This window comes from Penicilliopsis zonata (assembly GCF_001890105.1).
Source record: "Penicilliopsis zonata CBS 506.65 unplaced genomic scaffold ASPZOscaffold_2, whole genome shotgun sequence".
In the NCBI taxonomy this organism is placed as follows: Eukaryota; Fungi; Ascomycota; class Eurotiomycetes; order Eurotiales; family Aspergillaceae; genus Penicilliopsis; species Penicilliopsis zonata.
The window spans coordinates 2,097,358-2,121,775 of record NW_019208912.1 but is presented as its reverse complement, the minus strand read 5'-3'; the positions used below and the strand labels follow the sequence as shown (position 1 = coordinate 2,121,775).

Below are 24,418 nucleotides of genomic sequence, written 5' to 3'. Positions count from 1 at the left end.
CTGTTGGAAAGAACCGTCTGGCTTGGCTCTTCGTCGAGGCAGCAGCGGATGAGATGCCTGGCGTACCTTCAGGCAGAGCCTGCGAGGGATGCCGCAAGCAGAAGAAGAAGGTCAGTCAGGGCGTTGTGTCGGGCGGCGTGTCGTACTCCGTACTGACGCAGGAATAAACAACAGTGCGATGAGAGAACCCCGGCATGCTCACGCTGCATTCGCCTGGGGCTGCCCTGTGAGGGATCGGGGAGAAAGAGGTACAAATTCGTGGAGGCTCAAGGGTTGTCTACGAAGCAATCGGCCGTGATGTCTCGCCGTGGGACCAGGCAGGTGTTGCTTGGTACTCCTCCTGCGAACGAGAGAACGTCGTTGGTCAAGGCGTTTATCTACGCCGTGAGTCCCTCGTCGGACTTGAGATACAGTCTGTTCTGGACCTACGGCGACTTTCTAGTCGATATTCCGCCGCGACTCGGGGAAAGTCCCGCTCTCGATGCCTCTGCAGATGCGTTGATCAGTGCCCATGTGAGCTTCAGCAGTTGCCGCGGGACAACATCTGTCCACGCCTTGACGAAGTATTCTCGCGCGTTGCAGGCGCTGCGGAGTGCCTTGGATGACCCGATCCAAGCTGTGTCTTCGAACACACTTTGTGCAGTCATGCTGCTTTTGCTATGCCAGGTTGGTCACAGCGGTGATATGTGAAAAGAAGATAGATGAAATGGTGGCAGCCAGGAACTCATCTCGACTCGCAGGCTTTACTCGGCACGGCTGGACCCGGCTGGTCGAGCCATGCGCAAGGTGCGGCCCAGATTCTTCGAGCTCGCGGGTTTTTGGCGTCGCCGGATGAGTTCGAGCAGAAGGTTTTGCTAAGTCTACGCGGACCAGTGGTAAGGAATTTTTCTCCTCGGCTCGTGCTCACTGCTTCAGCTGATCTTCCTAGCTCTTTGAAGGCCTTGTCAACGAGAAGATCAAATTGAATCCTGAGGAATGGGCCGCCCTGGTAGACCATGAGCTGGCCCGTAGTAACACTATTGGCCAGATGCTGCTCTGTCTAGCCCAGATCCCGGTGATCACGCAACGAGGCAGAGACATGTCTGCTCGCGGGGACCGAACTGGTATAACGGCCTTACGCGACGAGACAAAAACGCTCTACCAGATGTCCAAGGTTCTGTTAGATACCCAGCAGCTGGAGTATGCTGGTGTTCCAAGGTCTAGCGCCACGGGAGATATGCCGTTCGCCTATGCCCATTACCAGCGTATGTACGGGCTTGGGTTGACAATCGTGATGATCATCAATGTCGCGCTGCGCGCCTTTGGGGTTGACGAAGGAGGCGAAGAGGAAGACGCTGCAATCCAGCTGGAGTCGGTGGACTTCTCCCGGCAGCTCCTATCTCTTGCCCGGGAGGCAGCCATCTACCGACCGCTGGGGGCCAGCTACACGTTTGTGGGCCTCATGGTGGCTTGGATGCAAAAGCAAGACCATACCTTACGACTCGAAGTCGAGCAAGAGATGGAGAGCTACACGCGTGAATTTGCAACCCTGCAAGGGGTGTCCTTCGAGACAAGTGACTTGCTGGAATATTTGCCGCGGGGAATCCGAATGCTGTCGGTTCAATGAACCAAGGGGCAACGAGTTTTCCATGGGGAACGAGATTTCTCATGAGACTTTAACAGGGTCTCAACTGCCGTGTTTCTCGCCTCCTCCCAGGAAGTAACAGGTCAAGTGATGGGATTGATTCTGCGGCCAGACTTGTCTATCCCCGGCTTAAAGTCCAATAGAGTTTCCAGCACGGTAGTCTGATCGGTATGACTACATGGATCTCCCCAGAATAATTGTTAATGTCGGTCTGATGAGTGGTGGTGTGATTGTGTGACTGTCCGGAGCGTCACGACCGTCACCCGGAACAGCCCGACCAGAAATGACATAACGGGAGCATCTAAAACCGAGAAGTCGGACTGAGTCTACATCAAACCATATCTATCTTGCAATCAATGATCTTGCCATCATCATCATCATCATCATCATCATCAGCAGCAGCAGCATCATGAGCGTACACATTCGAGTCATCACCCGCAACCTGCCACACATCTACCAACACCAACCTCGCTCCAAAACAACAGTAACAGCAGCGTCATCCTCAGCCGCGGCTGCCGCGCATGAAAAGAAGCAACAGGAAGTGCTGGCCTACCGGCTCAGCGAGATCTCTCTGCTGAAGATGCGCGCCGAGGCACTCAGCCGCGAACCCGATCTGCGGCATGTTGTCGGCAACGCCTCCATCAACCGGGTGGCGAACAACGCGGTGCACGAAGATCTCATGCAGCGGATCGCAGCCTTTGAGCGCCGGCAACGACGCAGACGTGAGCACCGGAAGCCCGTCCCCGTCGACAAGGAGTTGGATATCGAATCTGTGAATGCCGCGCTGCTGGAACTCGAGATCGCGGGCGAGAGAGGGAGATGGGCGCATACTTTATGTTCACGACGAATTGAAGAATGATAAGAATAAATGAATAAATGAATAAGTAAGTGTGTTAGTATCCTCTTCCTTGGGGATTATACTGACGAGTCTAGAAGTTATGGATAGCGATGTATCTAGTCATGATTGAAATTAATATATTGTCATTATATCATTAAACCACTCAAAGTAATCAATTCAACGACTGGATTCAGTTCGACGAACTATTCCCACTATCATAACATCCCCAGCCCTCGCGATCGCCGTTCAAGCCCGTCTCGACGGCCGCGCGACCGGAAAGGATATCCACGAGCTTCCGATGAGCGAGCCAGGGCTCATGCTTTGGCCGCCGACCCTCCCAGTCCGTCTCTGTGGCCTCGACGCCCGCCGGCCCACCCATGGGCGAGAGAAGGACATGCGAGCCCTTGATGCCGATCACCGCCGCGGAGAGGTCATCGTCGACGATCTCCTGGTGTGATTTACCCGCAAAGGTCTCAAGATGGTCGATGCATCTGATCGCGAGCCGGAACGCGCGGATCCGATCGATAGGCGAGGGTTTGCCGCCCTGTTGGAAATGACCGGGAACAACACCCTGCGCTTCGAAGCGGCCGTGGGCTTCGTCGTTGATCATCTGCGCGATGACCGCCGTGCTGTACGTGGCGGAGGCGCGTTCGTTACGCACAATGACTTTCCCCGCGCGACTGGCGCCGTGGTCCAGCGCAAAGTTCTGCCGCAGGTACGTGATGTCCGTGGTGAGGCGCTGGATACTGATCCCCTGCTCGGGCGTGTAGACCGTGACGGCGCCGATGGCTAACGCGGTGGTGGTGGCCAGATACCCCGATTTCCCGCCCTGGGCTTCCACCACAAAGGCGCAGCGGCGCGACGAGCTGGCAGACTGGCGCACCACATCACAGAAGGAGACCAGCGCGTTGAGGCTGGTATCGCTCCCCAGCGAGTACTCTGTTCCGGGGACGTTGTTGGACATGGCGGCGGGGAGCAGGACGAGCGGGATGCGGAAGGCCGGGAAGCGGTCGCGCGCCATGCGCAGCTGGCTCAGAGCCGTGAAGGCCTCGAAGCCGCCGATGAGGAACAGGGCGTCGAAGCGGTAGAGCTCGAAACAGTGTGCCGTGGTCGGCATATCCTCGGAGGGCAGGCCGACGTTTGTACCCAGCTCGGAGCCGCCCTCGTTGACCCAGTTGTCGGCCTCGAGCCACTTCACCTCGCGCACGGAGCCGACGGGCTTGTCGGCGTGATGGCGACACAGACCGGGGAACCCGTTGTGGATGGCGATGGGCGTGTGGCCCTTGGTCAGGCAGTAGGCGACGGCGGCGCGCGTGGCCGGGTTCATGCCGCCCGCGGGGGCGCCGACGTGGATGATGGCGATGCGCATGCGCTGGCTGTCCGGCAGCAGCATCTTGGGGTGGTCGGCGGTGGTCAGATGGCGGTACCCGCGGTGGTAGTCGAGGAACTCGGAGTCGCGCAGGGTCATGGCACGGTCGAACTGCTTGGCGTCGATGCTGGCGGCGGTCTCCTGCGTCAGCTTGACCGTCTCGGCCAGCGACGAGACGCCGATGGTGTTCTCGCGGATGGTCACCACGGGCGAGGGTGTGTCGGGCGTCAGCGCCAGCAGGGCCTCGACGGCCTTGACGCCCTGCAGAGTCGACAGCCAGCGATCATACGCACAGGGGGGTCCCCCGCGCTGGATGTGGCCCAGCACGGAGACGCGCGTGTCGAGATGCAGCCGGTCGGTGAGGATGTCCTTGATCTTGGCCGAGGCGATGTGGTTGAGGTTGCGGTCCTGGGCGCCCTCGGCCACGATGACGATGGTGCGCCGCTTGCCCCGGTCGCGGTTCTTCGTGATGATCGAGCACATGTCCTCCTCCCAGCCGTCGCGCGGCGGCATCTCCGGGATGAACAGCCAGTCGGCGGCGGTGCTGATGGCGGCCATCAGGGCCAGCCAGCCGCAGTATCGGCCCATCACCTCGACGACGAACCCGCGGCGGTGCGAGGTCGCCGTGTCGAAGACGTCGTCGATCGCCTCGCAGATGCGCGTCAGCGCCGAGTAGCACCCGATCGTCGCGTCGGTGCCCGAGAAGTCGTTGTCGATCGAGCCCAGCAGGCCGACGATGTTCAGCGTCGCGTACGGCGCCACCTGCTCCGCCGTCAGCGTCCCCGTCGCCACCAGCTCATCCAGCAGGCCCGTCCATTCCGCCCGAAACACGTCTGCCCCCGTCAGGCTACCGTCGCCGCCGCACACCACCAGGGCGTCGATGCCATTGAGGATCAGGTTGCGCGCCGCGGCCAGGCGCCCGGCGCGCTCGCGGAACGCTGCGCAGCGCGCAGAGCCGATCAGCGTGCCTCCGCGCAGCAGCCAGCCGCGTACATCCTCCCAGTACAGCTGGCGGATCATGTCGCCGCCCTGGACGAGGCCCTCGTAGCCTTCATAGATGCCGTACGCCTCGCAGTCGCAGTGGATGGCCATCCGCACCACCGCCCGGACGACGCCGTTCATGCCGGGGGCGTCGCCGCCAGAGGTCAACAGGCCGATTCGTTTGCCCATGGTGAGTGCGAGCGAGAGAGTGTGTGAGCTTCTTCTTCTTCTTCTTATTATTATTATCGAATTTCTTTATTTTTTTTTCTGGCTGGCGGTCTTATATGTACGCCCGAGTATGGCCTGATCGACCCCTGTCGTGGCGTGCAGATTGCCTGTTCCCTGTTTTGCTTCTGTGCGTCTTCCTTTGCTTCCCTATTTTTTAATTCGCTCTTCATCGCTTCCATTCCTGTGTTTACTAATCAATCATAAACTCATACGAACAGTCCCCCTCTCCCTCGGGAATGCGCTTCGCCTCGTCATCGTACAGCGTGCGCTCGAAGTATCGCACCCGCCCGTCGAAGCCCACCAGGATGACCGTTTGCTTCTGCGTGGCATAGACGCCGTGCAGATACGCCCGTCGCGGCCGATCGCCAGGCATCTCCATCCCCGACAGCGGCGTGTCGGTGCGTGCCTGACCCTCTTCCTCGGCCAGATCCTGACCGATGCGTGGGATGAAGATGCTTGACGGGAGATGCGGGAGATACGCCTCGACGCCGTTGTCGGCATCGTTTCCTTCCAGTCGGGGCAGTGTGTCTGTCGATAGCACAGCGAGCAGCCGGCGGATCAGCCTGTCTTCTTTACTTTGTTCGTTGTCGTCGTCGTCGTCGTCGTCGTCGTCCTGCGCAGCGATGGCCTCTTCCATCAACCGTTCACCAAGAATAACCTTCTCCCAGGACCGGTCATGAAGACCCGTATTGCTGACTCCGATCGTCCGGCCTCGCTGGTCAGTACTCAGCCAGGAAACATGATGATCGTCTGCCGCCACGATGTCCGCCACCGCCGTTTGGTCCTGGGCATCCTCCCTGTTCGACAAGATCGCCAGCTGTGTCTTATTCCCAGCACTGCCATCCTTATCCTTCTTCCCCCCGCTGCCCAGCTGTCCACAGATCAGATTGAACCCGCCAATGTCCTGCAACCTGCTCGCCGACGCCCCCATCCCCGTCGAGAGAACCAGATCGCCCACAAACTCCGGCACCGTCATCGCATGGTCCGCCGGCAGCGTCAGCCAGCCGTGCACGATCGCCCCGCGACTGATCTTGCCCACGGCCTGCTCGCAAGACGTCTCGTGGAAGTTGGTCAGCACCGCCAGCCGTCCCTGCCGTGTGATTCCCAACCAGGTGGCGTGCAGTGGCCGCGCCAGGTCTTGCGCTCCGAGAACGTGTCCGTGGGGGGTTGGCCACCAGTTGGCTCGTGAGGTGGGGCGGTGCAGGAATTCCTAGACCATCCATTAGAATACTAAATCTGTAGAATGTAGTGACTATTGGGTCGTCTTACATCCCGGTTGTTGATGAGGATCAGTTGGTACGCGGGGTGTGCCGTGGAGAGCAGTGCAATGCACATGATGGTAGTATTCGGATGAGAATCAATAGTACTATGTCTCTTGAATATTATATCTTGAATATTAAAATGTCAGAGATAATATGCAATAGACATAGTATTGATTGATGATGATGGGGTATATAACGACGTCATCTCGCCACCCGTTTCTTGCCGCGGCTGTACGGAGTATGGCCTGATTCATACAATGACAAGGTTCATCCACGAGAATCGAGCGGGGTATAGATAAGATGTAACTACTACTACATAGTTACAACATTAACACTGCTAGAGCATATAGCGGAACCCCTTCTGCAAACGCCGAGCCGCCGCAATGTCGATCCCTTCCACTTCCGCCGTGCGCTGCAGGCGGCGCAGGTCTTTGGCCGTCAGCACGGCGTCTTCGTTCTCCAGCCGCGCCAGCTGCTGGTTCTGATGGCGCATGTACAGCGCTAGGGTGCAGGCCATCAGGGCGCCGAGCGTCTGCAGCGCGATGCACACCCCCAGCGCCAGCCGGTAGTAGGGCGCGTCGGTGCTGTTGTACGTGTACGGCGTCCAGATGCTGGCCGAGTTGCCCACCGAGTTGATAAAGGCGTACGCCGCCGCGCGTTTGGCCGGCGGGCGTGGGATCGCGTTCGAGATCCACGAGTACAGCGTGCCGTTCTGCGCAAAGACAAAGATCATCAGGAAGAAGGAGAAGTAGCGCGGCCCAAACTTGTCGGTCGTCATGAAGATCACAAAACCCACGATCGAGATCGGGATCGGATACACGAAGAACCAGAACCGGTTGCCGAACCGATCCGACATGTGCGAGTGCACCATGCTGTACACCACCATGAACACGTACGGCGGCGCCACCAGTAGCAGCGAGATCGTCTCGTTGTAGCCCAGCGTCTCCGTCAGCGTCGGGAAGAAGTTCTGGAATCCACTCGCCCCCGTGATCCCCATGTACGCCAGCGCCAGGATGTACGTCTTGATGTCGGAAAATGCCATCTTCACTCCCTTCAGCTGGCTCATGCCCCCTCCTTCGTCCACGTCCGCCTCGGCCGCTTCGATCGCCAGCCGCCGGTTCGCCACCGCCTGCATCTCCGGTGGCAGCATCGACCACGTCTGTGGGAAGTCCGGCAGGATGAAGCAGATCACAATCCCAATCGTCACCGTCAGGCTGCCCTCGATGATGTACAGCCATTGCCATGCCGAGATTCCTCGCTTGCCCGCGAGCCCGTGCAGAATGCCCGCGGCAATGAGATTGCCAAACGCCCCGCTCAGCAGCGACCCGGAATAGAAGATACTCATCCGCAGTGCGAGTTCCTTTCTCGTATACCACTTGGAAAGGTAAAAGAGAACGCCCGCGAAAAATGGTGCCTCTATTCATCTATCAGCCAAGCCCCATTTGATTTTTGATCCCGTGAGGAAGTAAATGGTAAAGAACGTACCGACAAGGCCTAGGATAAATCGACAGGCGACAATGCCTCCGTAGCTCTTGACCTGGCTAGTCAGAGCCGACACGGTTCCCCAAGCGATGACAAAGCACCCAAGGTATAGAGACGGCCGCCCGATATAGTTGAGGAGCAGGTTCGACGGCACCTGCATGAGGATGTACCCCACGAAGAGAACCGACAATCCCGTCTCATACTGCGTACCGGTGAGACCCAGATCCTGTTCTAGGCCTTGCAACTTTGCTGCTGCATAGTTGTTCCTTTGATAGTTAGCAATATACTACCACCCCCCCTCTGGAGAGATAACATACCGGTCAATATAATTCATCAGATAGACGAGAATGACCAGTGGCATGATGAGCGAATCAATGCGTCTACGCAACTTCTTCTCGAGTTCTTTCTCGTGTGGTGACAGCTCTGCAATGTGCACGACTTCCTCGTGCGACATCTCAACCTTCTCCCCCATCGCCTCACGGTCTGTAATGAAAAGATCGTCGCCTGCCATGATGATGCAAGGCAAGGCAAGACAAGAGTAGAATGAGAGGGTAGTGTATTAGTCGGAAGCCTGAGACTGACGCTTTCCCAGCATCGAATCTGGGAGACAGGGCATTTATAGAACGGGGAGAGAGCACCCAGGAGCGAGCACAAAGAGCATCCAGAGCACCATCTCGTATAACACGACATCTCCCCATCCAGTCCGGGGTAGATTTGCGGGGGGCGAGCTCTACTGTGGATACTATCATGATCATCGAAACTCAAAACGGGTCTATCTCTTTGTTCCCCCACGTTATTCCGGGGGTTATCCCAGCCACGTTTCCCCGGCGGCTTTCCCAGCGGCTGCCAGCGGCTTTCTCAGCGGCCGATCCCTGTCTCTCGCTCGGTGTTTGTCCGTTGTAGACCTGCCCAGTGCACACTGCCTATCGCGAGTTAGGCAGTCTGGACGACGGTTCCAATACTGATAATTAGAAGAGAGGCATGGGTCGGAGAAAGTCCGGAAGGCGAAAAATGTGGAGCAGCGTCGCCAACCTAGGTAAACAATCCAAGGTGAGGACCGCCATGGAAGTTCTCCGATAGAAAAGTATAAGCCGGAGATGAAGGGAGGAGTAGCCAAGACCGGTCATCTGATGGGTGGCACCATGACTCGTAAAAGCGAGGAGGACGTTGACGTCGATGATCGAAGCCATTATTTCGTTCCCTGGGGCCGTGGAAGATGGACCTGTCTGGTTCTAGATGCTGCAACTTCCACTGTTGTGTCAGTGAAATAACGTTGATGATCCTGTCCAACCTTATGCGAAAGTAAAATCCCCGATACAGCTCTTAGCCAAGGTTTATGGTTGCATCGCACATGGTACACGACGATCATCACTCTCTGCGGACTGCCTGACTGCCAACTTCTTGCTGAAGGGTACCCAGCAAATCACCGGGCAGCTGCTGTCGGCTCGTCTTGTAGGTAGATATGCCGTGCTCTGTACGGAGAACCCCTCCGTACGAGGAAACTCCGTCCAAATCGCCGACTGCCAGTGGCGAGCGACTATCGCTGACACATTCCCTGCCGGCCATTCCACAGGAGGACTGGCTGAATTTTGGAGAGGTCTTGACACAATCCGAACCTGGGAAGTGTGAAACCCCCACGGGCAGTAAACCTTGGCTGTGTGACCCTGCGTTTGGGAATTCCACCACTCATAACCTCAGTATTGATCATAGAGAGCCCTCCCCCAGACCAGAACCCCCTGGGCATCGACTTTGCTGACAATCAGGCGGATTTCAACCCTATTCAATTGTGATCGTCAGCGGGGCGGCTTTGCCAGAGCAACGCGAGACTCACCTCCTGCTGACTGCGCACAACCAAAGGAAATTCCCGACTCATCGGACGCTCCCTCGGACCTCTTCTCGATATATTCTCGACTATTTCCCCGGCTATACACCTGTAACGCTGGCATTCCGTCCTTGTCATACGAAGAGGCGTTGTCGTGTCGTGCTGCCCAGTTTTGTGCGACTGCCCGCTTAGGCAGGGGCCCCTCGTCATGTGACGCCGTATTTTCTACACCGCCAAAACTTCTCTCATCCTCGCCTTCGACTCCGTCACGACAACCACGACGACAGCCATCGAAGTGCATCGTTATTTGGGCTCGCGGAGGAGCTGGAGATGGCCATACTGCTGCCTAAAGCTTTGGGAAGATGCTACGGCTCAACGGATCCTATTTTGAGGGATCAGCTTCGCTAATAATACGCCCATTTACCCATTTCTGCGAGACGGTGGAGGCCAGTGGAGCCTGGCAACGTATACACAAGACCATTGGCATCGCGCCTTTATCATCTCTCGTTGTCTCCTGGAGTATATGATCGGTCACGGGTTTTGTTGATGACCAGTGACAGTGTGCCACAATCAAGACGCCGATGGACAGCTGTCACAGCGATCGCAGGTTTCGCCGTTTCGGTGAAGCTCCACGATTAGACGAGTCAACCAGAGAAGAAAACACTCGTGAACTTGTCTGCCGGCTCCATTCGGAAGCTCCACCCAGGGGTTCAGGGGAAAGGCGATGCTTCGATTCTCTCCCTGTCTTCTCGCGACCGTGGCCAATGAGTCCTTCTCGATGCATCAAATGATGCTGATAACTGCCACAGTGGGCGCTAGTGACGCCAACATATGGCTGTGCTAATATCAACTGTTGTCAGGCACGCTGGGCGCTGAACTCTCGGCATGTCCACAAGGCCCATCGCCATTACGATTAACTAGCAGGCATGATCAATCTTTAAAGGCCGATCGTGCCGCTGCCCGGTCGTTCGTTCCTTTTCCTTTCCCTTCCTTTTCTTCTTCACAGTCGACGAATCGAGAAATACAACTTGTTCATCATGTTTGGAGACTTTATCGCCAAGTGGCTCCGGCAGGAGGAGCCTGTGGCGGAACAGAAATGGGACGCCCAGACCATCACTATGCAACAGCCTGCCAGTCCGGCCGGCCTGGTCACTGAACAACCGGTTTTTCCACCCTCCTCACCTTTCTTTCATGGAGAGAGAGGGACTGTCCTGACTAACCATTCCCCCGTGGTCATAGCAAGCAAACGAGTCGATGAACGTCCATCTCCGTGGTGGTGATGGTGAAGATATCTGCTGCGGCCTGTGAGTGATCCGGTCAACCACAAGAGACTGTTGGAATAAGCGATGACTCATGTTCTGGTTTCTTAGTTGCGCCGGTTTCTGCTGCTTTGAATGCTGCGACTGCTGCTGTGGTGACGATGGCCCGGGCGGATTTGGAGGTCCTGGAGGTCCTCCAGGAGGCCCCGGCGGCTTTATGGGCGGTCCCCCTGGGCCACCCGGACCCTGAGGCAGACCAATTGAAGCATCCTGCCCATTATAATTCTTGTTGATGGCCATTGTTCGACAATTCAATTCGGGTCCTCCTTGGTTGTTGTCACCTTGTTACTAGTTTTCTTCTCTTCTTCTCTTCTGTGGATACCAACTTGCCAAGGCAAACTTTTCCTTCGTCAACCTGATAGTTCTCGACCATGAGTTTCATGGGGAGTAATTCGGTCTGTTTTGAATCTTCATCTTTGTTAAATCATCATTAAATCATCCTTTTGGCATGCAAAATATTGGCTTGGTCATCGTGACCTAAATTTTGGGAGTTAGTCAAGAGTTTTTCCCTGCTCTGCTTAACTTACTATCTGCATATCCTGGTGTAATTGGTCTTCTTCTTTGTGAGATTGCGAGGCAAATATTAATGCAGCCGGGATCTCCATTGTGGTCTCTGTTCGAGTCTGATTGGCATGCAACAAAATTGCAGCTGCAGCCATGCTGGATGGGGAGCACATCATCTTATTTATCTGGCGCACTGACTACTCGATATATAGAATATCTTCATGGCTGATGCTTGTTCCTATTACGACAAATTAACTGATCTCGGCCAACGCCCGTTGCAAAAAGGATAACAGCCCCGCTGTCGATCACCGGCCAACAGGGGCTGGAACCGCTGGATGAGCCGTCCAACAAGCCATGGCTGGCTGAGGTCTCCTCCGGTCATGACAGATCGAACCAACGATTGGCTTGCGCAGGGCCGCCGTTGAAATAGTGGTCCTTGTGTCTAGGGGCTCCGCCTTTGTCAGACTTGAGATCTTAATAATGGCGGTACAACGTCCTGCTTTAGATCTCGCTTATCAGAATAATCTCGCAGCCAGGTCAGGCGTCGGGGGCGGCGGCAATCATTCATCCTGCCAGCCATGGGCGAAAAGACAATAGAACTACGGGCGAACAAGCCCGTCATCCGCCAGTCACGGTCCTGCAAAGTGTGTCGACTTCGCAAAGTTCGGGTATGTGTGTCTGTTCCAAGGTTTTTGTCTTTTTCTCTCAGGAGAGCGGGGAAAGCTGCCACCGTGCGGCACATCGTCATCGTCATCATCTGTGATTCTCCTTGTCATGGCTTTTGCTAACTCTATCACGCTCGTTATTGGAGTAGTGCGATCGTGTCAAACCATGTCAGGCATGCTGTGCTCATGGCCACCCGTCGAAATGCGTGTACGAGCCCATTGCCGACGACGACCTGCGACCCGTCAGCCAAGCCGAAGAGATCCGCAATCTGCGCGCGGAGATCAAGAAGCTACGCGCTAAGATCAGCGGCAAGGGTAGTTACACTTGCGACCTGTCATTTCAGGCAATCTCTGGTTAATATGAGGAACGATCTAGGTAATCGCGCGTCACGAATCCGACGACTAGCCCAACTCGAACGCCTGTTCGAGTCCATCCGTGCGGCACCGCTTGATGTCGTTGATGATATTGTCGAGGGGATCCGGGCGACGGGGGATAATGGCAAGAAGGCGTTGCTGACATTTGGGCCATGGGAGGGTCACGAAGGTCAGCAATGCCTTTTTTTTCCCTCCGCACAGCGCCTAACCCCTCTTGTCTGATGAATTATCTAGCATATGAACGCAGCCAAAGTCTTGTCCATCGACCTCGTCGCAGCCTGGGTAATGAGAATAGCGAGGAGAACAGCGAGCCCGGGTCTTCGGATAGTTATCTGTACCGTCGCGGTCATGCGGTGAATCCCTTCCTCGTCCAGGATGGCGACCTTTACACCCCTCTGGTCGAGTCAGTATCCTCCTTTACCTCATCTAGACTCGCTTTGGACGTCTTTGTGGAACGGTTCGTGGATGCGTTCAGCCCAGAGGTGGACTTCAAGGCTGGGCATGCCGGGGCGATCCGCGCTGCGGCCCAGATTCGGATGTTTTCGCCGTTGATGTGCGATGCATTCGAGGCCGTCTCGGTAGCCTTTTTCGGCCGGTCCATCCAGGACAAGCGGATCGAGACCGTGGGGTTCCGCATGTATCCACGCGTGCTGCGTGGCTTGCAGGAAGCCCTGATGGATGCGGAACGCAGCAAGGCCGAGTCGACGCTGGTGACCGTCATTCTATTGATTGCGTTTGAAGTACAATCCCCCTCCCTTACCATCCAGGAATAGGTTCCTCTCAGCTGACCAGCCAGAGTGTTGAACGAACGACGCAAGCCTCTGTGGCAACCCACGTGCTGGGTGCGTTGCGTCTGATCGAGCATCGTGGACCCGAGAACCATATGTACGGAGTAGAGCATTCGCTATTTGTCGAGATGAGACCCTACTGGGTGAGTGGTTAGATCCTTTCTGATCATTACAACGATGTTGACCTCTTGCAGGTCGCCGGTTCCTTCTTCACACGCAAGCCGACCTTCTTCGCGCGGCCCGAGTGGAAGACGATCCCCTGGTCGGCGAATACGACGGCCAAGGACCTGCTGCACTACCTGCTAGACCTGGCGGTGGAAATCCCCGGGCTGATGGCGCAGTACGACGAGGTGCAGGCGGCGGAGCGGTCCGGAGCATGGAGCACCGTGGAGCTGACGGCCAAGCGGGCGACACTCTGGAACGCCGTGACAGGACTCACGCAACAGTACGTCCAGTGGAAGAAGGACTGGGTCGATATGTCTCCGGACGGGCCCCCACGCGAGACCACCGGGTCGCAAGGTGAAGGCTTCTTCCCCGTCTTTCAATGCCGTAACCTACGGACGGGAGCGCTGTACCAGCCGTCGACATTCTTGTATCCCAACCTTCGACTCGCGCAGAGCATGTGTTTGTACTACACGACGCGCCTGGTGCTGTCCTCGGTGGACAATCGGCCGGACGGCGTGCGGCCCCCAGAACAGTACGCGCTCGCGTGCGATATCTGCCGCAGTCTGGAATGGTATATCCGCAAGGCACCGGGCAACATGATCAACCGGCTCGCCTTCACAGTGCGGGTGGCCTGGGAGGCGTTTACCCCTGGTGGTCCGGAGAGAGGATATCTGACCGAAGTGCTGCAGCTGGTCGAGAAGCGGCATTCGTTGGCGCTGTGGGGGAGTGCCATGCCGGAGCTGTCTGTGGCGGCGAGTAGGGAGTAGTACATTGAATCCTTAAGTCTTGTCTCATTCTTGCCATGTATAGGTTTTCTGCTTCATCAAAGCATAAACGATTAGACGACATCCAGGATGATAAGAATACATTGGCTAATCTACTAATCTAGTATAATCTAGGCCTGAGAAACAACCAAAACGGGAATAGAAAACCACCCCTGTGGGAATCAACAAGAAAAGAAGAAGAGGAAAAAGAAGAAGTCGGAAAAAGAACGAAGAAGATGAATCTTAGTTGCCCCTGTTTCGAACCGACTTGAAAAGGTCTCTTGTCTTGTGCCACCTGGAGGCGCCCGGGGTGTATAGTTTGGCGCGGAGACAGCTGAGGAAGCTGGAGGGAGCCGCTGGGCTTTGCTCACTCCCATGATGGGAGTTTCCAGATGGCGAGTGGAGGGGCAGCACGATCCGGTTTCTGTTCAACCAATTGTGGTGGAAGTCCCCCTGTCGTTCTCCCGATCCTAGGATAGTGGGCCATCCCGGAAACTTGGGGAACCTGTTTACCAGTCAGTGTCCATATCTATCTTCTATACTATGGTACTGATCATCATACTTCCAGGCAAAGTACTTCTTGCAAAAGATGAGCACTGCTGCCAGAGCAGCCAGCAGCGCAGCGAACGGGAAAAGGAGCATGAGGATGTTGACCTTGTTGCCGCCAATCGAGATTTCCAAGCCTGACGAGGGGCTATCTATCGGTCATTGTGGTGGTCGTTGAGGAGGTGGTTTGGGTTTCTGAAAACGTCAGCATCGTCTAACAACCCTTGAATATCATGGATTAAGCCTTGTTGCATACATCAATATGCAATGAGATGGTTGGGAAGAGGACAGAATTACAGGGACAGGAGCCATGGTTTTGGGCTACGATTTCTACTCTACTTCTGCAAGGCAAGTGCACCTCAAGCCTACAATTGTTTACTGTTCATGACGCCGGTTTGAACGGATCCATGGAAACTGCGAAGTCAAAATTGCCCCCCCTCGCACCTGCCATCCGCACTATCGACTCTGCATCGCTGAAAATCCATGATACTGCTAATTCCAAAATGCCAATCCTTTCTTCATGAAAATCGAGGAGCGGGTGGAGGAGAGTGAGGGCTTCGACGCCGTCCAACACCACCGTCTGCGGATGCTGCGGTGCCTGCCGCTCTCCAGCAAGAGCAAGGCCTTCGCACGGAACATTATCACGGTTGAAGGAAATATGCGACAGAACCTCCGACGGGAGGAATATCTGCATGAACTTATCCAGGGCCTCCAGGAGGCACAGGGGTGTACGCCAGAGGACAAAACCCAGCTGGACAAATGGGAGCAGGAAATCCAAAGGCGGCGGAGGGACTACTGGACGCACACACGAGAGTGGCACCAGCGTGAATCTTTGTGTCCTCCCGGGCCGCTGAAAAGGGGATTCGACGCCTGGCGAGCGACTCCGAACTGGTATCTCCATAGCGATCTGCGTGACTACTGTGCCGCCCGTGTGGGATGTTGTGGCCGTTCGTGTGGCTGCTGCGAGAGACGCGGCGAGCAGGCCACGGACCAAACCAGGTTGGCGGTTGGCCATTGCACGGTCGAGCGTGGCTGCTGTATACGAGACTGTGGCTTCGAGCTCACGGTTGAGGAGAAAAAGGAGTACCACAAGGCCTTCGGAGTGTCGATGGACAGGCCAAACAACATCTTCGTCGAGCGCATCGTCACCCTGCATATTTTGGGGATCTCGATAAATGAATAGCTGGTTTGCCATTGATATTGCTTCTGACAAATTTATCAATGATGAATGTTGCTATGCTAATGTCTACTTCCCTAACCCTAGGGATAGGATTTTACCACGGGGTATAGTAAAGATACTGTTGACTCTTAGTACTAGATATCTATCTATACCTATTGCTTTACGGAGTACTGTTTGCTATCTTATGATCATTATCAACAGGTAGTCTATTATAAACCCAGACTAGCTGTACAAACACTCGTGTGGATAGAAATCCATCTTCTATTACTCCGTAATTAAAACATAATAATGCTGTGATTCAAATGCAGATCAACCGAATGAATCACACTTTCAGCCAATGATAATGGAATAGTCGTCCAGAGATCTTATTCCTAATCGATCGTTGATCGACACTCGATCAATAGTGTCTCACAGTGGAGCAGGGCTGAAATTATTAAATTAAGGAGTCCGAGGTATTTACTCTCTCTTCTCTCTACTTTCCACCCTCTACTTTCCACTCTCTACTCTCTACATAACTATCAATAACCATGCTCCTCCTAGGCCTCCTAAGCCTCCTCGGCACAGTCTCCGCCGGGGCGATCAACGACTTCACATGCAGAAGCACCACGCACCCGAACCCAGTGGTCCTCCTGCACGGCCTCGGGGCAACATGGTACGAAGACCTGAACTACCTCCAAGCCTTCCTTGCCGCATCGGATTTCTGCACCTTCGCAAGCACGTATGGCGCGTACGACGCGTTCCCGTTTCTCGGCGGATTGAAGCCCATCAACGACTCCGCAGCCGAGATAGCAAGCTATATCCGCACCGTGGCGAACGAAACAGGCGCCTCCAAGATCGATCTAGTCGGTCATTCAGAGGGGGGTTTCCAAACGCTGTACGTGCCGAAATTCGAGGCCGGGATCGCTGACCTGCTCGACACGCTGGTGGCCATTGCGCCGCCAACGCACGGCACAACCTTTGCGGGATTGTATGATCTCGCGTACGTGCTGGGCAATGTATCGCGGACCCTTGTCGGAGAAGCCCTGGATATACTCGGCTGTCCGGCGTGTAATGATCTGGGCCCTGATGGGCCGGCTGTGCTCAGACTCAACGATGGTGATCCCATTGTGCAGAGCGGGAACAGGCTGACGGTCATCGCGAGCACGGACGACGAGCTGGTCACCCCCACGCAGACGGCGTTCGTCGACGAAACTGGCGTGCGCAACGAGTACGTCCAGGCGACCTGTCCGCTGGATCCGGTCGGGCATATCGGCGAGGCGTACGATTTGAATGTCTGGAATCTCGTCCTCAATGCCCTCGAGGATACGCCGGAAAGGGAGTTTGTCTGTGTGTTGGGGTCGCCGGGGAAGTAGTTACACTACAGAGATATCAATATAATCATAATTATCATATTTATTCGTATCTGGACATGTATCATTTCTCAGCTAGTTCGATCGGAGCATCAGTCACAGCAGCCTCAGGCTGCTTGGTTTCGGTCGGCTCGACGCCCTCCATGAGGTTACGTCCATCACTAGAACAGTCAGTACATCCTTTCACTCGTGTCAAGGGAACCCACCCTAGTCTGTTGTTCGGCATGAAGAAGGCGAGCACCACGACGGGCACGGACAGCGCGAGCGCGGCAATAGTAATGTACCTAACTCATTAGTGAATTGCACTCACTATATATATGTATGCTTTTTCTTACCCCATGACATCCGAGTATGCCTCATCCACCGCGAGACGCTCTGGAGTCCCCCACGTGGGCAGCACGCCGGTGATCGAGTCGTACAGCTCGTTGATCTCGGTGGCATTGGCGGAGCTGCCGAGGTGGTGGGCAAGGCGGCCGCGCAGGGTGTCGGTGTAGATGCCGCCGGCGATGGCGGCGCCGATGCCGTCGCCGAGAAAGGCCCCGAGGAAGATGAGGGCGGTGACTTGGGCGAGCTCGGCGTGCGGGACGACGATCTGCGAGCAGACGATGTTGACGGTCTCGATGATGCCGCTGCCGATGCCCTGGATGAACTGGACGACGAACAGCTCGGCAACGGAGCTGTGGTTGGTGCGCAGGCGGATCATCACGCCGTACCCGATCAGGCGGATGATGGCGCCCGCCACGCCGATCCACTTGAAGGAGCGCGTGCGGTACATGAGGGTGCCGACCAGCATGCCCGTCAGGCACTGCACAACGCCGTTGACGTACGCCAGGTAGAGGGCGTTGCGGGCCGACATGTTGTGCGAGACGATTGACCAGGCGTACAGGTAGGTGTGCGTCGAGCCGAAGCCCATGTTGTCGAGACAGGCGATCAGCACGGGGATGACGACGGCCAGGTTGGAGAAGTAGCGCACGGGCACGACCGGGTGCTTGGCCACCCACTTTTCGTAGGGGTACAGGCAGATCAGGGCGACGACACCCAAGGCAACCAGGACGTCGACCCAGGGGGTCTGCCACTTACTGGTGGTGGTGGCGGCCAGCGTGATGGGCAGCAGGATCATGGCAAAGCCGCCGCTGAGCAGGATGGTCCCCCCGAGGTCGATGCGCGAGCAGAACTCGTAGATGGTGATCCGCTCCACGAGGACGAGCCCGGCCCGCTTGGCGCGGCGCTGGAAGACCAGCAGCGTGGTGATGATGGTGGCGGCGCAGACGGGCATCAGGATGGCGAACATGCCGATACCCCAGCGCCAGCCGATGCCGTCGACGACGCTGTCGACGATGACTCCGGAGATCCAGGGGGTGATGAGGAAGGGCAGGTAGATGATGTTGTAGGAGAATCCGCGCCAGCGCATGCTGGTCAGATCGCAGATCAGGATGGCGTCCAGCATGGCCGTGCCCGACTGGCCGATCGCGTACAAGACGTAGCCGCCGGCGTAGACGTTGATGGTCGCCGATGAGGCGCACAGGATATAGGACAGGATGAAGCAGCTGACGGTGAAGATGTACGTCTCGCCACGACCGATGACATCTGACATCTTGGCGATCGGTGGCTTGAACACGGCCAGGATGATACTGGCTGCTGTGGTGAGGGTACTGAGCATGGACAGCTCGTCAAAGGAAGAGGTTGCATAGGTGAGATAGGTGCCCACGGTCGAATTGTCGAGTTCACTGCTGGTCAGTGTTTTTTCTCTCTTACAACTCTTCCAAAAACCGATCAACTTACAAGATAATCATCATCATAGCCAACCTATCCGTTGTTAGCATCGGGAATGAAAAGTGATCCGGAACATGTCTTACCCCAGATAGAGCATGTATCGGCCTCGCTTGCCCCAGACAGACTCGATGGCCTCGATCTTGGCCGCACCCGCGATCTCCGGATCGGTATAGATGTTCTGCTGCTGTAGCGTACCTTCGATCGATTTCATCATCTCGGGCTGCTTTTCATCGGCGGTCGCCGAGGGCGACGCAGGAGTAGGGGTATCCCCAGCGCCGCTGGGCGACAGCTGGGCCTTCAACGCGGTCATCAAACCCATGGTGTGTTGCACGGGCGGTTAGGTTTATTCCATTCACGCCAGGGGGGTTTGGCTTTCGTCGGTTTATATATACAAGATATAATATAGGATATTATATCTGCAATCGCTGTAGTGAATCCCAGCAATAATCCTGATCCCAGTCTCGCGGCGATTCCCCCATATACCAACCAAGAAGGCCAACCACGCGACTGACATGAGGCGTTCACTACTTGCCACGACCTAGTACCTAGTTAGTACTTACCCCTCCTGCCAATCGCATGACCGAGCATCAGGCGATAGCTTAAGGCAGGGAATTAAACTAGTCTCTCGACCATGGCCTGGTCATCGAACCAACTGGCTTGCGTGCGGGGGCAAGAAGCAACGGGCCACTGGGAGGCAGAACGATTATCAGCTAATCAGTTGGGGCTTGGAAGGATTGTTGTATCGACTTTAGCGAGATAATCAATAGTTACTCTGAATCGATCGAGACTTGTCTCACCACAGACCGCCCCTAGTTAACAAGGGAGGTATTATGTAGCATCCATGGCTATCTCCTGGTTCGCCTATCACACAGACCATGGACGACATCCGGGGGAGGATCGTCGGTGGGCCAGGAATGTATTGTCAATCGATCTGCAGTGATTGGTGGCTTCATCTTGAATCTGTTATCGTCAGCCTGCCAGGATCAGAAGGCAGCGAGAGATAGCAGGGTTGCAACTTACCAGATAGCTTAAAGACTCTCAGTGGCAGCCTGGAGGAGGAGGAGGAGGAGGAGGAGAAGAAGAAGGAAGAAGGAAGAAGAGGAGGAGGAAGGAGAAGAGGAAGAAGGAGGAGGAGGAGGAGGAGGAAGGAAGGGAAAGAGGAAGGAGCAACAGACGGGATGGGATTCTTCCGTAGTCACGGGATGGGATGTCTCGTGACGACTCTGGTAATATAAATACAGTAATACGAGTAGACAGTAGAATAGACAGTAGATATTACTTTAGTATAGGTGGTTAGGAAGCCAGACATTCTTAGCTGAGGATCCCATTCAATGTTCCAGATAGAATATTCTATGGGTAGATGCTATACTAATAATCACTATATTCTAGTTCAGGCTTACTATATAGTCAGTTACTACTCCATACCTACATAGTTACTACCTAGTACTCTGTAAACCTACCTGGTTATAGGTACCTACTACCTAGGCACCTAGTATTGACTGTCCAATATTCCTTATCAGACATACGAGGATCAGCAGCCAGGTCAGTCCTGCAGAGAACCCCGCTAAGTATTAGTCTTCTACCTTAACCAGGCATTCAGAACTCTGGAGATTCTTCAGACTCGGCTTATATCGATTTATTGACTGTTCATGTCATTAAAACTAGGCATATCTCACTGACTGCCGAGTAACTGACGCTCAACTGTTGGCTACTGCTGTCTAACTGTTGTCTGTGGCCGTACCGTACCGTACCGCCGTACCGTACCCATTAACGTGCCTGCCCGGTCGGGCTGTCTCTCGTCTCCTTCTCCTCCTCCTCCTTCTTCTCTCTTCTGCTCGGCTTCTCACAAGGATGAAGGACGAGGGCAGCGTCCCTCGCCGGCCTGTCGAGCGTCGTCAGAATGTTGTTCGGTCCCTGACGCTTGCCCTGGCCGGTCTGGCTGCCACTTTCTGGTGGTTCCAGCCGCACCGGGTCGAGATAAACGCTGGCAGTGAGACGCCAGTCCACCCAGTGTCTGGCTTCACCTGGGGTCAGGTAGGTACAGACTCGAAGAACGGGGGGGGAGTGACGTAAAAAATAAGTGCTGACGGTTAGATTACGCCCTCCGAGAGCCTGGAATACCATGACTGCTTCGACGGCTTCCAGTGCGCCCGTCTGCTGGTCCCCATGGACTACCACCGCAGCGACGGTAAGGGCCGCCAGTTTGCCCTCGCCATTACACGTCTGCCGGCAAAGGTACCAGTCACCGATCCTCGCTATGGTGGCCCGATCCTGGTCAACCCTGGGGGCCCAGGGGGGTCGGGAGTGACCCAGGTACGTGTCTCGGGACACAACCTGCAGGCCATTGCGGACGCTGAGAGCGAGCCCAGGTTGGGGTCCGAATGGGACGACGGGGGCGATAAGTATTTCGATATCATCGGCTTTGACCCGCGCGCCGTCGGAAACACCACCCCCGGGTTCAGCTGCTTCCCGGACACGTTCTCGCTGCACAACTGGCGACTGCAGACCCAGGCCGACGGTATGCTGGGGAGCTCCCCGGACTCGCTGATGCGTAACTGGCAGCGCGTCACCGCGCTGACCGACAGCTGCTCCGACCGTATCCTGGCCGCCGAGGAAGGCGAAGACGCCCTCGGCGAGCACGTCAATACACCCCCCGTCGCCCGCGATATGCTCGAGATCGTCGAACGCCACGCCGAGTGGCGCGAGCAGCGAGGTTTAGCTGCCCAACGCATCCTGGATAGCCAGCACGGGTACGACGAGGAGCAGGCGATCGTTGCCCGAACGCGCTGGAACCGTGGCCGCGAGACTCTGCTCTACTGGGGTCGCTCCTACGGCACCGTGATCGGCGCCACCTTTGCGTCGCTGTATCCGGACCGCGTCGCGCGAGCCGTGCTCGACGGGGTCGTCGACTCCAATCTATACTACCACAACGACGGCCAGGGTGACGGAAAGAGCAACGTGCTCGACGCCGACGCCATCTTCCGCCGTTTCGCCTACTACTGCGACTCCATCGGCCCGGACGCCTGTCCCTTCTACCAACCTGGGGGACCCGCGGCCATCGAGGCTGCCTACTGGGCTCTCGAGGCCAGGCTGCTCGCCGACTCGCTGCCCGTCCACGCCTCGGCCACCCGCGGTCCAGAGGTCATCACCTGGACCGACCTCAAGATCATCGTGCGCATCGCCATGTACCAGCCGCTGCGAGTGTTCCCCCTGCTGGCCCGCATCCTGGGCGAGCTGGCCGTGGGTAACGGCTCCTCCCTCGCCGAGTTCAAGCAGCAGCGCCATGGCGTGCCCTCCTGCCTGTCCGACGAGTGCCGTCGCATGGGACCCTGGTCCTCCGCCTGCCTCGTCCCGGAGTTGAGCGAGGACTTTTCCACCCAGGCTATCCTCTGCACCGACGCCGCCCACCTCGGCCAGATCGACCGCCAGGGCTTTCTCCACCACTGGCACAATCTGACGCGCGACTCTAAGATCGTCGGCGACTACTGGTCGCATACCCGGCTGGATTGCGTGGGCTGGAAAGCCAAAGCCAAGTGGAGTTTTGAGGGTATACAATAATAGACTTCCTTCAGACATATATCAACTATATGATATTCATATGCTAACATCTCAAGGCCCCCCCATTGGTGAAACAGCCCACCCTCTCCTTTTTGTCAGCAATACCCTTGACCCCGTCACTCCGTTAACAAGGTAATCCTATCCATTCACTTTCTGATAAACGCTGCTAATACAAAAAGTGCTCGACGAATGTCCGAGGGCTTTCCAGGCTCGGTTGTCCTCGAGCAAGATTCAGAGGGGGTAAGATATCTTTCGTCTTCTTTACATATCTATACTGAAAGTTTAGCACACCACCCTCGCCGCCCCCTCGCTGTGTATCGCCAAAGCGATACGCACCTATTTTCAGACGGGTGAATTGCCGGATCCAGACACGCTGTGCGTTGCGGATCTGAAACCATTGCTGGGGGCCCCGACGCACTCTGCTGATACCATGAGTGTCGAGGATCGGAAACTATTTGATATTCTGCTAGACGAGGTTCACAAATCCAGTTTTTTTGTATAAACATTTGAGTGAAGCCTGCACAAAGCCTGCACAAAGCCTACAACATCTAATAATCATTCTTGAATTCAATGCTAGTATCTTGGAAAAGCTCTAGGCTCTGCTACTCTAGCCTGTAGACCTCACTACATCTCATGGGACACCACCCTGACTTGAACTCTCTCTGTCTGTCTGTCTCTCTCCAAGATCTACCATCTCATGCTTTGTCATAAGCTATGTAGGTACATTTGATAAGTCATTCTACTACACCAGCGTTTGTCTTGTCTATACTAAGCTCGTTACAGGAATTCCTATCCCTTAGGTATCTCTTGAAAGATGAATACTACATTCCCAACATACCCCCGTCAACGACAATGCTCGTCCCCGTCACAAAGTCACTCGCCGGACTCGCCAGGAAGATCAGCGCTCCTCGCAGGTCCTTTGGCTCTCCCCAACGCCGCGCGGGGGTTCTTTTCATGATATATGCGCTATACTCGGGGTCTTCGACGATCTTCTTCGTCATGGGTGTTTTCAAATACCTTCAAACATCAATACGAGCTCAAGAAGACTCAAGCAGAAAGTGAATCTCACCCCGGACAAATACAGTTGACCTGGATACCATCCGCTGCCCATTCGTTACTGAACGCCTTGGTCATCTGCAGCACGCCTCCCTTGGACGCCGCATAGGCCGAGACATTATACATTCCCAGGAAACAGAGCATGGAGCCCATATTGATGACTTTTCCAGGCCGGCGCAGCGCGAGCAGTCTCCGCGCAAACTCTTGCGCAGCGACATAGCTTGCTTTGAGATTAATCGCCAGCACCTGTCGACGTCAGTATTTCTACAAACCCATACTTATATGATGTGGAAGTACCGCATCAATATCTTCATCGGTCAAGTCAACAACTGGTCCTCGTCGATTAATCCCAGCACAGTTGAGCAGGATATCCGGCACGATACCCTCCGCCCAGATGCGAAAAAAGGTCTCCCGTAGGGCCTTGGAATCCGCAACGTCGCATTCGAAAGCGTGGAAGCTTCGGCCTAACGCTTCGACTGCCGCGCGGAGGGGGGCTCCGTTCGGGTCCCCCTCTAGCTGGATGGAGACAATGTCGACGCCCGCTTCGGCGAGGGTGGTGCAGATTTCTGTTCCTATTCCGCCTGTGACGCCAGTACAGATTGCTGTCTTGCCCTCGAGGGAGAAGAGGGTGGCGAGGGGGTGGACAGATGTCATAGTAAAGTAGTCGAGGTAAGAGTTCTGATGAAAGCTATTGTTGTCTGTTTATCTCTTCTATTCTTATTCCTTTATGGTTCTACAAAGTGGTACATCCGTCCCACCGGAAGCTGGGT

At 55.7% G+C, this 24,418-nt stretch overlaps 14 protein-coding genes across 14 annotated transcripts; 7 read left to right on the top strand and 7 right to left on the bottom strand.

Moving 5' to 3' along the window:
- Positions 1-53: 53 nt before the first annotated feature.
- On the top strand, positions 54-1,606 carry ASPZODRAFT_57642 (hypothetical protein; the record flags this gene model as incomplete). Its single annotated transcript, XM_022728696.1, has 4 exons — positions 54-110; positions 175-666; positions 741-875; positions 929-1,606. 4 exons carry the CDS (start codon positions 54-56, stop codon positions 1,604-1,606), a joined length of 1,362 nt encoding a protein of 453 aa, XP_022584900.1.
- A 213-nt stretch (positions 1,607-1,819) lies between these two features.
- Positions 1,820-2,865, top strand: ASPZODRAFT_1158448 (hypothetical protein). The gene has a single exon (XM_022721121.1). It carries the CDS (start codon positions 2,034-2,036, stop codon positions 2,481-2,483), a length of 450 nt encoding a protein of 149 aa, XP_022584899.1. The 5' UTR covers positions 1,820-2,033; the 3' UTR covers positions 2,484-2,865.
- Positions 2,653-5,001, bottom strand: ASPZODRAFT_139688 (hypothetical protein; the record flags this gene model as incomplete). Its single annotated transcript, XM_022724581.1, has 1 exon — positions 2,653-5,001. The coding sequence occupies one exon, from the start codon at positions 4,999-5,001 to the stop codon at positions 2,653-2,655; it is 2,349 nt and encodes a 782-aa protein (XP_022584898.1).
- A 114-nt stretch (positions 5,002-5,115) lies between these two features.
- On the bottom strand, positions 5,116-6,507 carry ASPZODRAFT_1158335 (hypothetical protein). The gene is made up of 3 exons (XM_022721120.1): positions 6,310-6,507; positions 5,801-6,250; positions 5,116-5,755 (listed from the first exon to the last, which is right to left on the bottom strand). The coding sequence occupies exons 1-3, from the start codon at positions 6,373-6,375 to the stop codon at positions 5,231-5,233; spliced, it is 1,041 nt and encodes a 346-aa protein (XP_022584897.1). The 5' UTR covers positions 6,376-6,507; the 3' UTR covers positions 5,116-5,230.
- A 132-nt stretch (positions 6,508-6,639) lies between these two features.
- On the bottom strand, positions 6,640-8,295 carry ASPZODRAFT_139686 (hypothetical protein; the record flags this gene model as incomplete). Its single annotated transcript, XM_022724580.1, has 3 exons — positions 6,640-7,718; positions 7,788-8,050; positions 8,102-8,295. 3 exons carry the CDS (start codon positions 8,293-8,295, stop codon positions 6,640-6,642), a joined length of 1,536 nt encoding a protein of 511 aa, XP_022584896.1.
- Positions 8,296-9,152: 857 nt separating this feature from the next.
- On the bottom strand, positions 9,153-9,907 carry ASPZODRAFT_139685 (hypothetical protein; the record flags this gene model as incomplete). The annotated part of the gene is made up of 2 exons (XM_022724579.1): positions 9,153-9,448; positions 9,616-9,907. The coding sequence occupies 2 exons, from the start codon at positions 9,905-9,907 to the stop codon at positions 9,153-9,155; spliced, it is 588 nt and encodes a 195-aa protein (XP_022584895.1).
- A 736-nt stretch (positions 9,908-10,643) lies between these two features.
- Positions 10,644-11,115, top strand: ASPZODRAFT_57654 (hypothetical protein; the record flags this gene model as incomplete). Its single annotated transcript, XM_022728697.1, has 3 exons — positions 10,644-10,769; positions 10,846-10,910; positions 10,977-11,115. The coding sequence occupies 3 exons, from the start codon at positions 10,644-10,646 to the stop codon at positions 11,113-11,115; spliced, it is 330 nt and encodes a 109-aa protein (XP_022584894.1).
- Positions 11,116-12,007: 892 nt separating this feature from the next.
- ASPZODRAFT_2117719 (hypothetical protein) lies at positions 12,008-14,309 on the top strand (the record flags this gene model as incomplete). The annotated part of the gene is made up of 6 exons (XM_022727774.1): positions 12,008-12,097; positions 12,244-12,412; positions 12,471-12,638; positions 12,704-13,209; positions 13,266-13,400; positions 13,452-14,309. 6 exons carry the CDS (start codon positions 12,008-12,010, stop codon positions 14,187-14,189), a joined length of 1,806 nt encoding a protein of 601 aa, XP_022584893.1. The 3' UTR covers positions 14,190-14,309.
- Positions 14,310-14,429: 120 nt separating this feature from the next.
- ASPZODRAFT_13465 (hypothetical protein) lies at positions 14,430-14,828 on the bottom strand (the record flags this gene model as incomplete). The annotated part of the gene is made up of 2 exons (XM_022723592.1): positions 14,430-14,691; positions 14,749-14,828. The coding sequence occupies 2 exons, from the start codon at positions 14,826-14,828 to the stop codon at positions 14,430-14,432; spliced, it is 342 nt and encodes a 113-aa protein (XP_022584892.1).
- Positions 14,829-15,252: 424 nt separating this feature from the next.
- Positions 15,253-15,915, top strand: ASPZODRAFT_13464 (hypothetical protein; the record flags this gene model as incomplete). Its single annotated transcript, XM_022723590.1, has 1 exon — positions 15,253-15,915. One exon carries the CDS (start codon positions 15,253-15,255, stop codon positions 15,913-15,915), a length of 663 nt encoding a protein of 220 aa, XP_022584891.1.
- A 408-nt stretch (positions 15,916-16,323) lies between these two features.
- Positions 16,324-17,303, top strand: ASPZODRAFT_128995 (hypothetical protein). The gene has a single exon (XM_022722171.1). The coding sequence runs from the start codon at positions 16,440-16,442 to the stop codon at positions 17,262-17,264; it is 825 nt and encodes a 274-aa protein (XP_022584890.1). The 5' UTR covers positions 16,324-16,439; the 3' UTR covers positions 17,265-17,303.
- Positions 17,295-19,576, bottom strand: ASPZODRAFT_1158477 (hypothetical protein). The gene is made up of 5 exons (XM_022721122.1): positions 19,118-19,576; positions 19,044-19,067; positions 17,602-18,988; positions 17,468-17,541; positions 17,295-17,422 (listed from the first exon to the last, which is right to left on the bottom strand). Exons 1-5 carry the CDS (start codon positions 19,351-19,353, stop codon positions 17,326-17,328), a joined length of 1,818 nt encoding a protein of 605 aa, XP_022584889.1. The 5' UTR covers positions 19,354-19,576; the 3' UTR covers positions 17,295-17,325.
- A 1,309-nt stretch (positions 19,577-20,885) lies between these two features.
- ASPZODRAFT_23025 (hypothetical protein) lies at positions 20,886-23,169 on the top strand (the record flags this gene model as incomplete). Its single annotated transcript, XM_022727917.1, has 5 exons — positions 20,886-21,068; positions 21,129-22,581; positions 22,649-22,724; positions 22,772-22,832; positions 22,879-23,169. The coding sequence occupies 5 exons, from the start codon at positions 20,886-20,888 to the stop codon at positions 23,092-23,094; spliced, it is 1,989 nt and encodes a 662-aa protein (XP_022584888.1). The 3' UTR covers positions 23,095-23,169.
- Positions 23,170-23,353: 184 nt separating this feature from the next.
- Positions 23,354-24,400, bottom strand: ASPZODRAFT_110720 (hypothetical protein). Its single transcript, XM_022721005.1, has 3 exons — positions 23,946-24,400; positions 23,662-23,894; positions 23,354-23,609 (listed from the first exon to the last, which is right to left on the bottom strand). Exons 1-3 carry the CDS (start codon positions 24,300-24,302, stop codon positions 23,414-23,416), a joined length of 786 nt encoding a protein of 261 aa, XP_022584887.1. The 5' UTR covers positions 24,303-24,400; the 3' UTR covers positions 23,354-23,413.
- Positions 24,401-24,418: the final 18 nt, after the last annotated feature.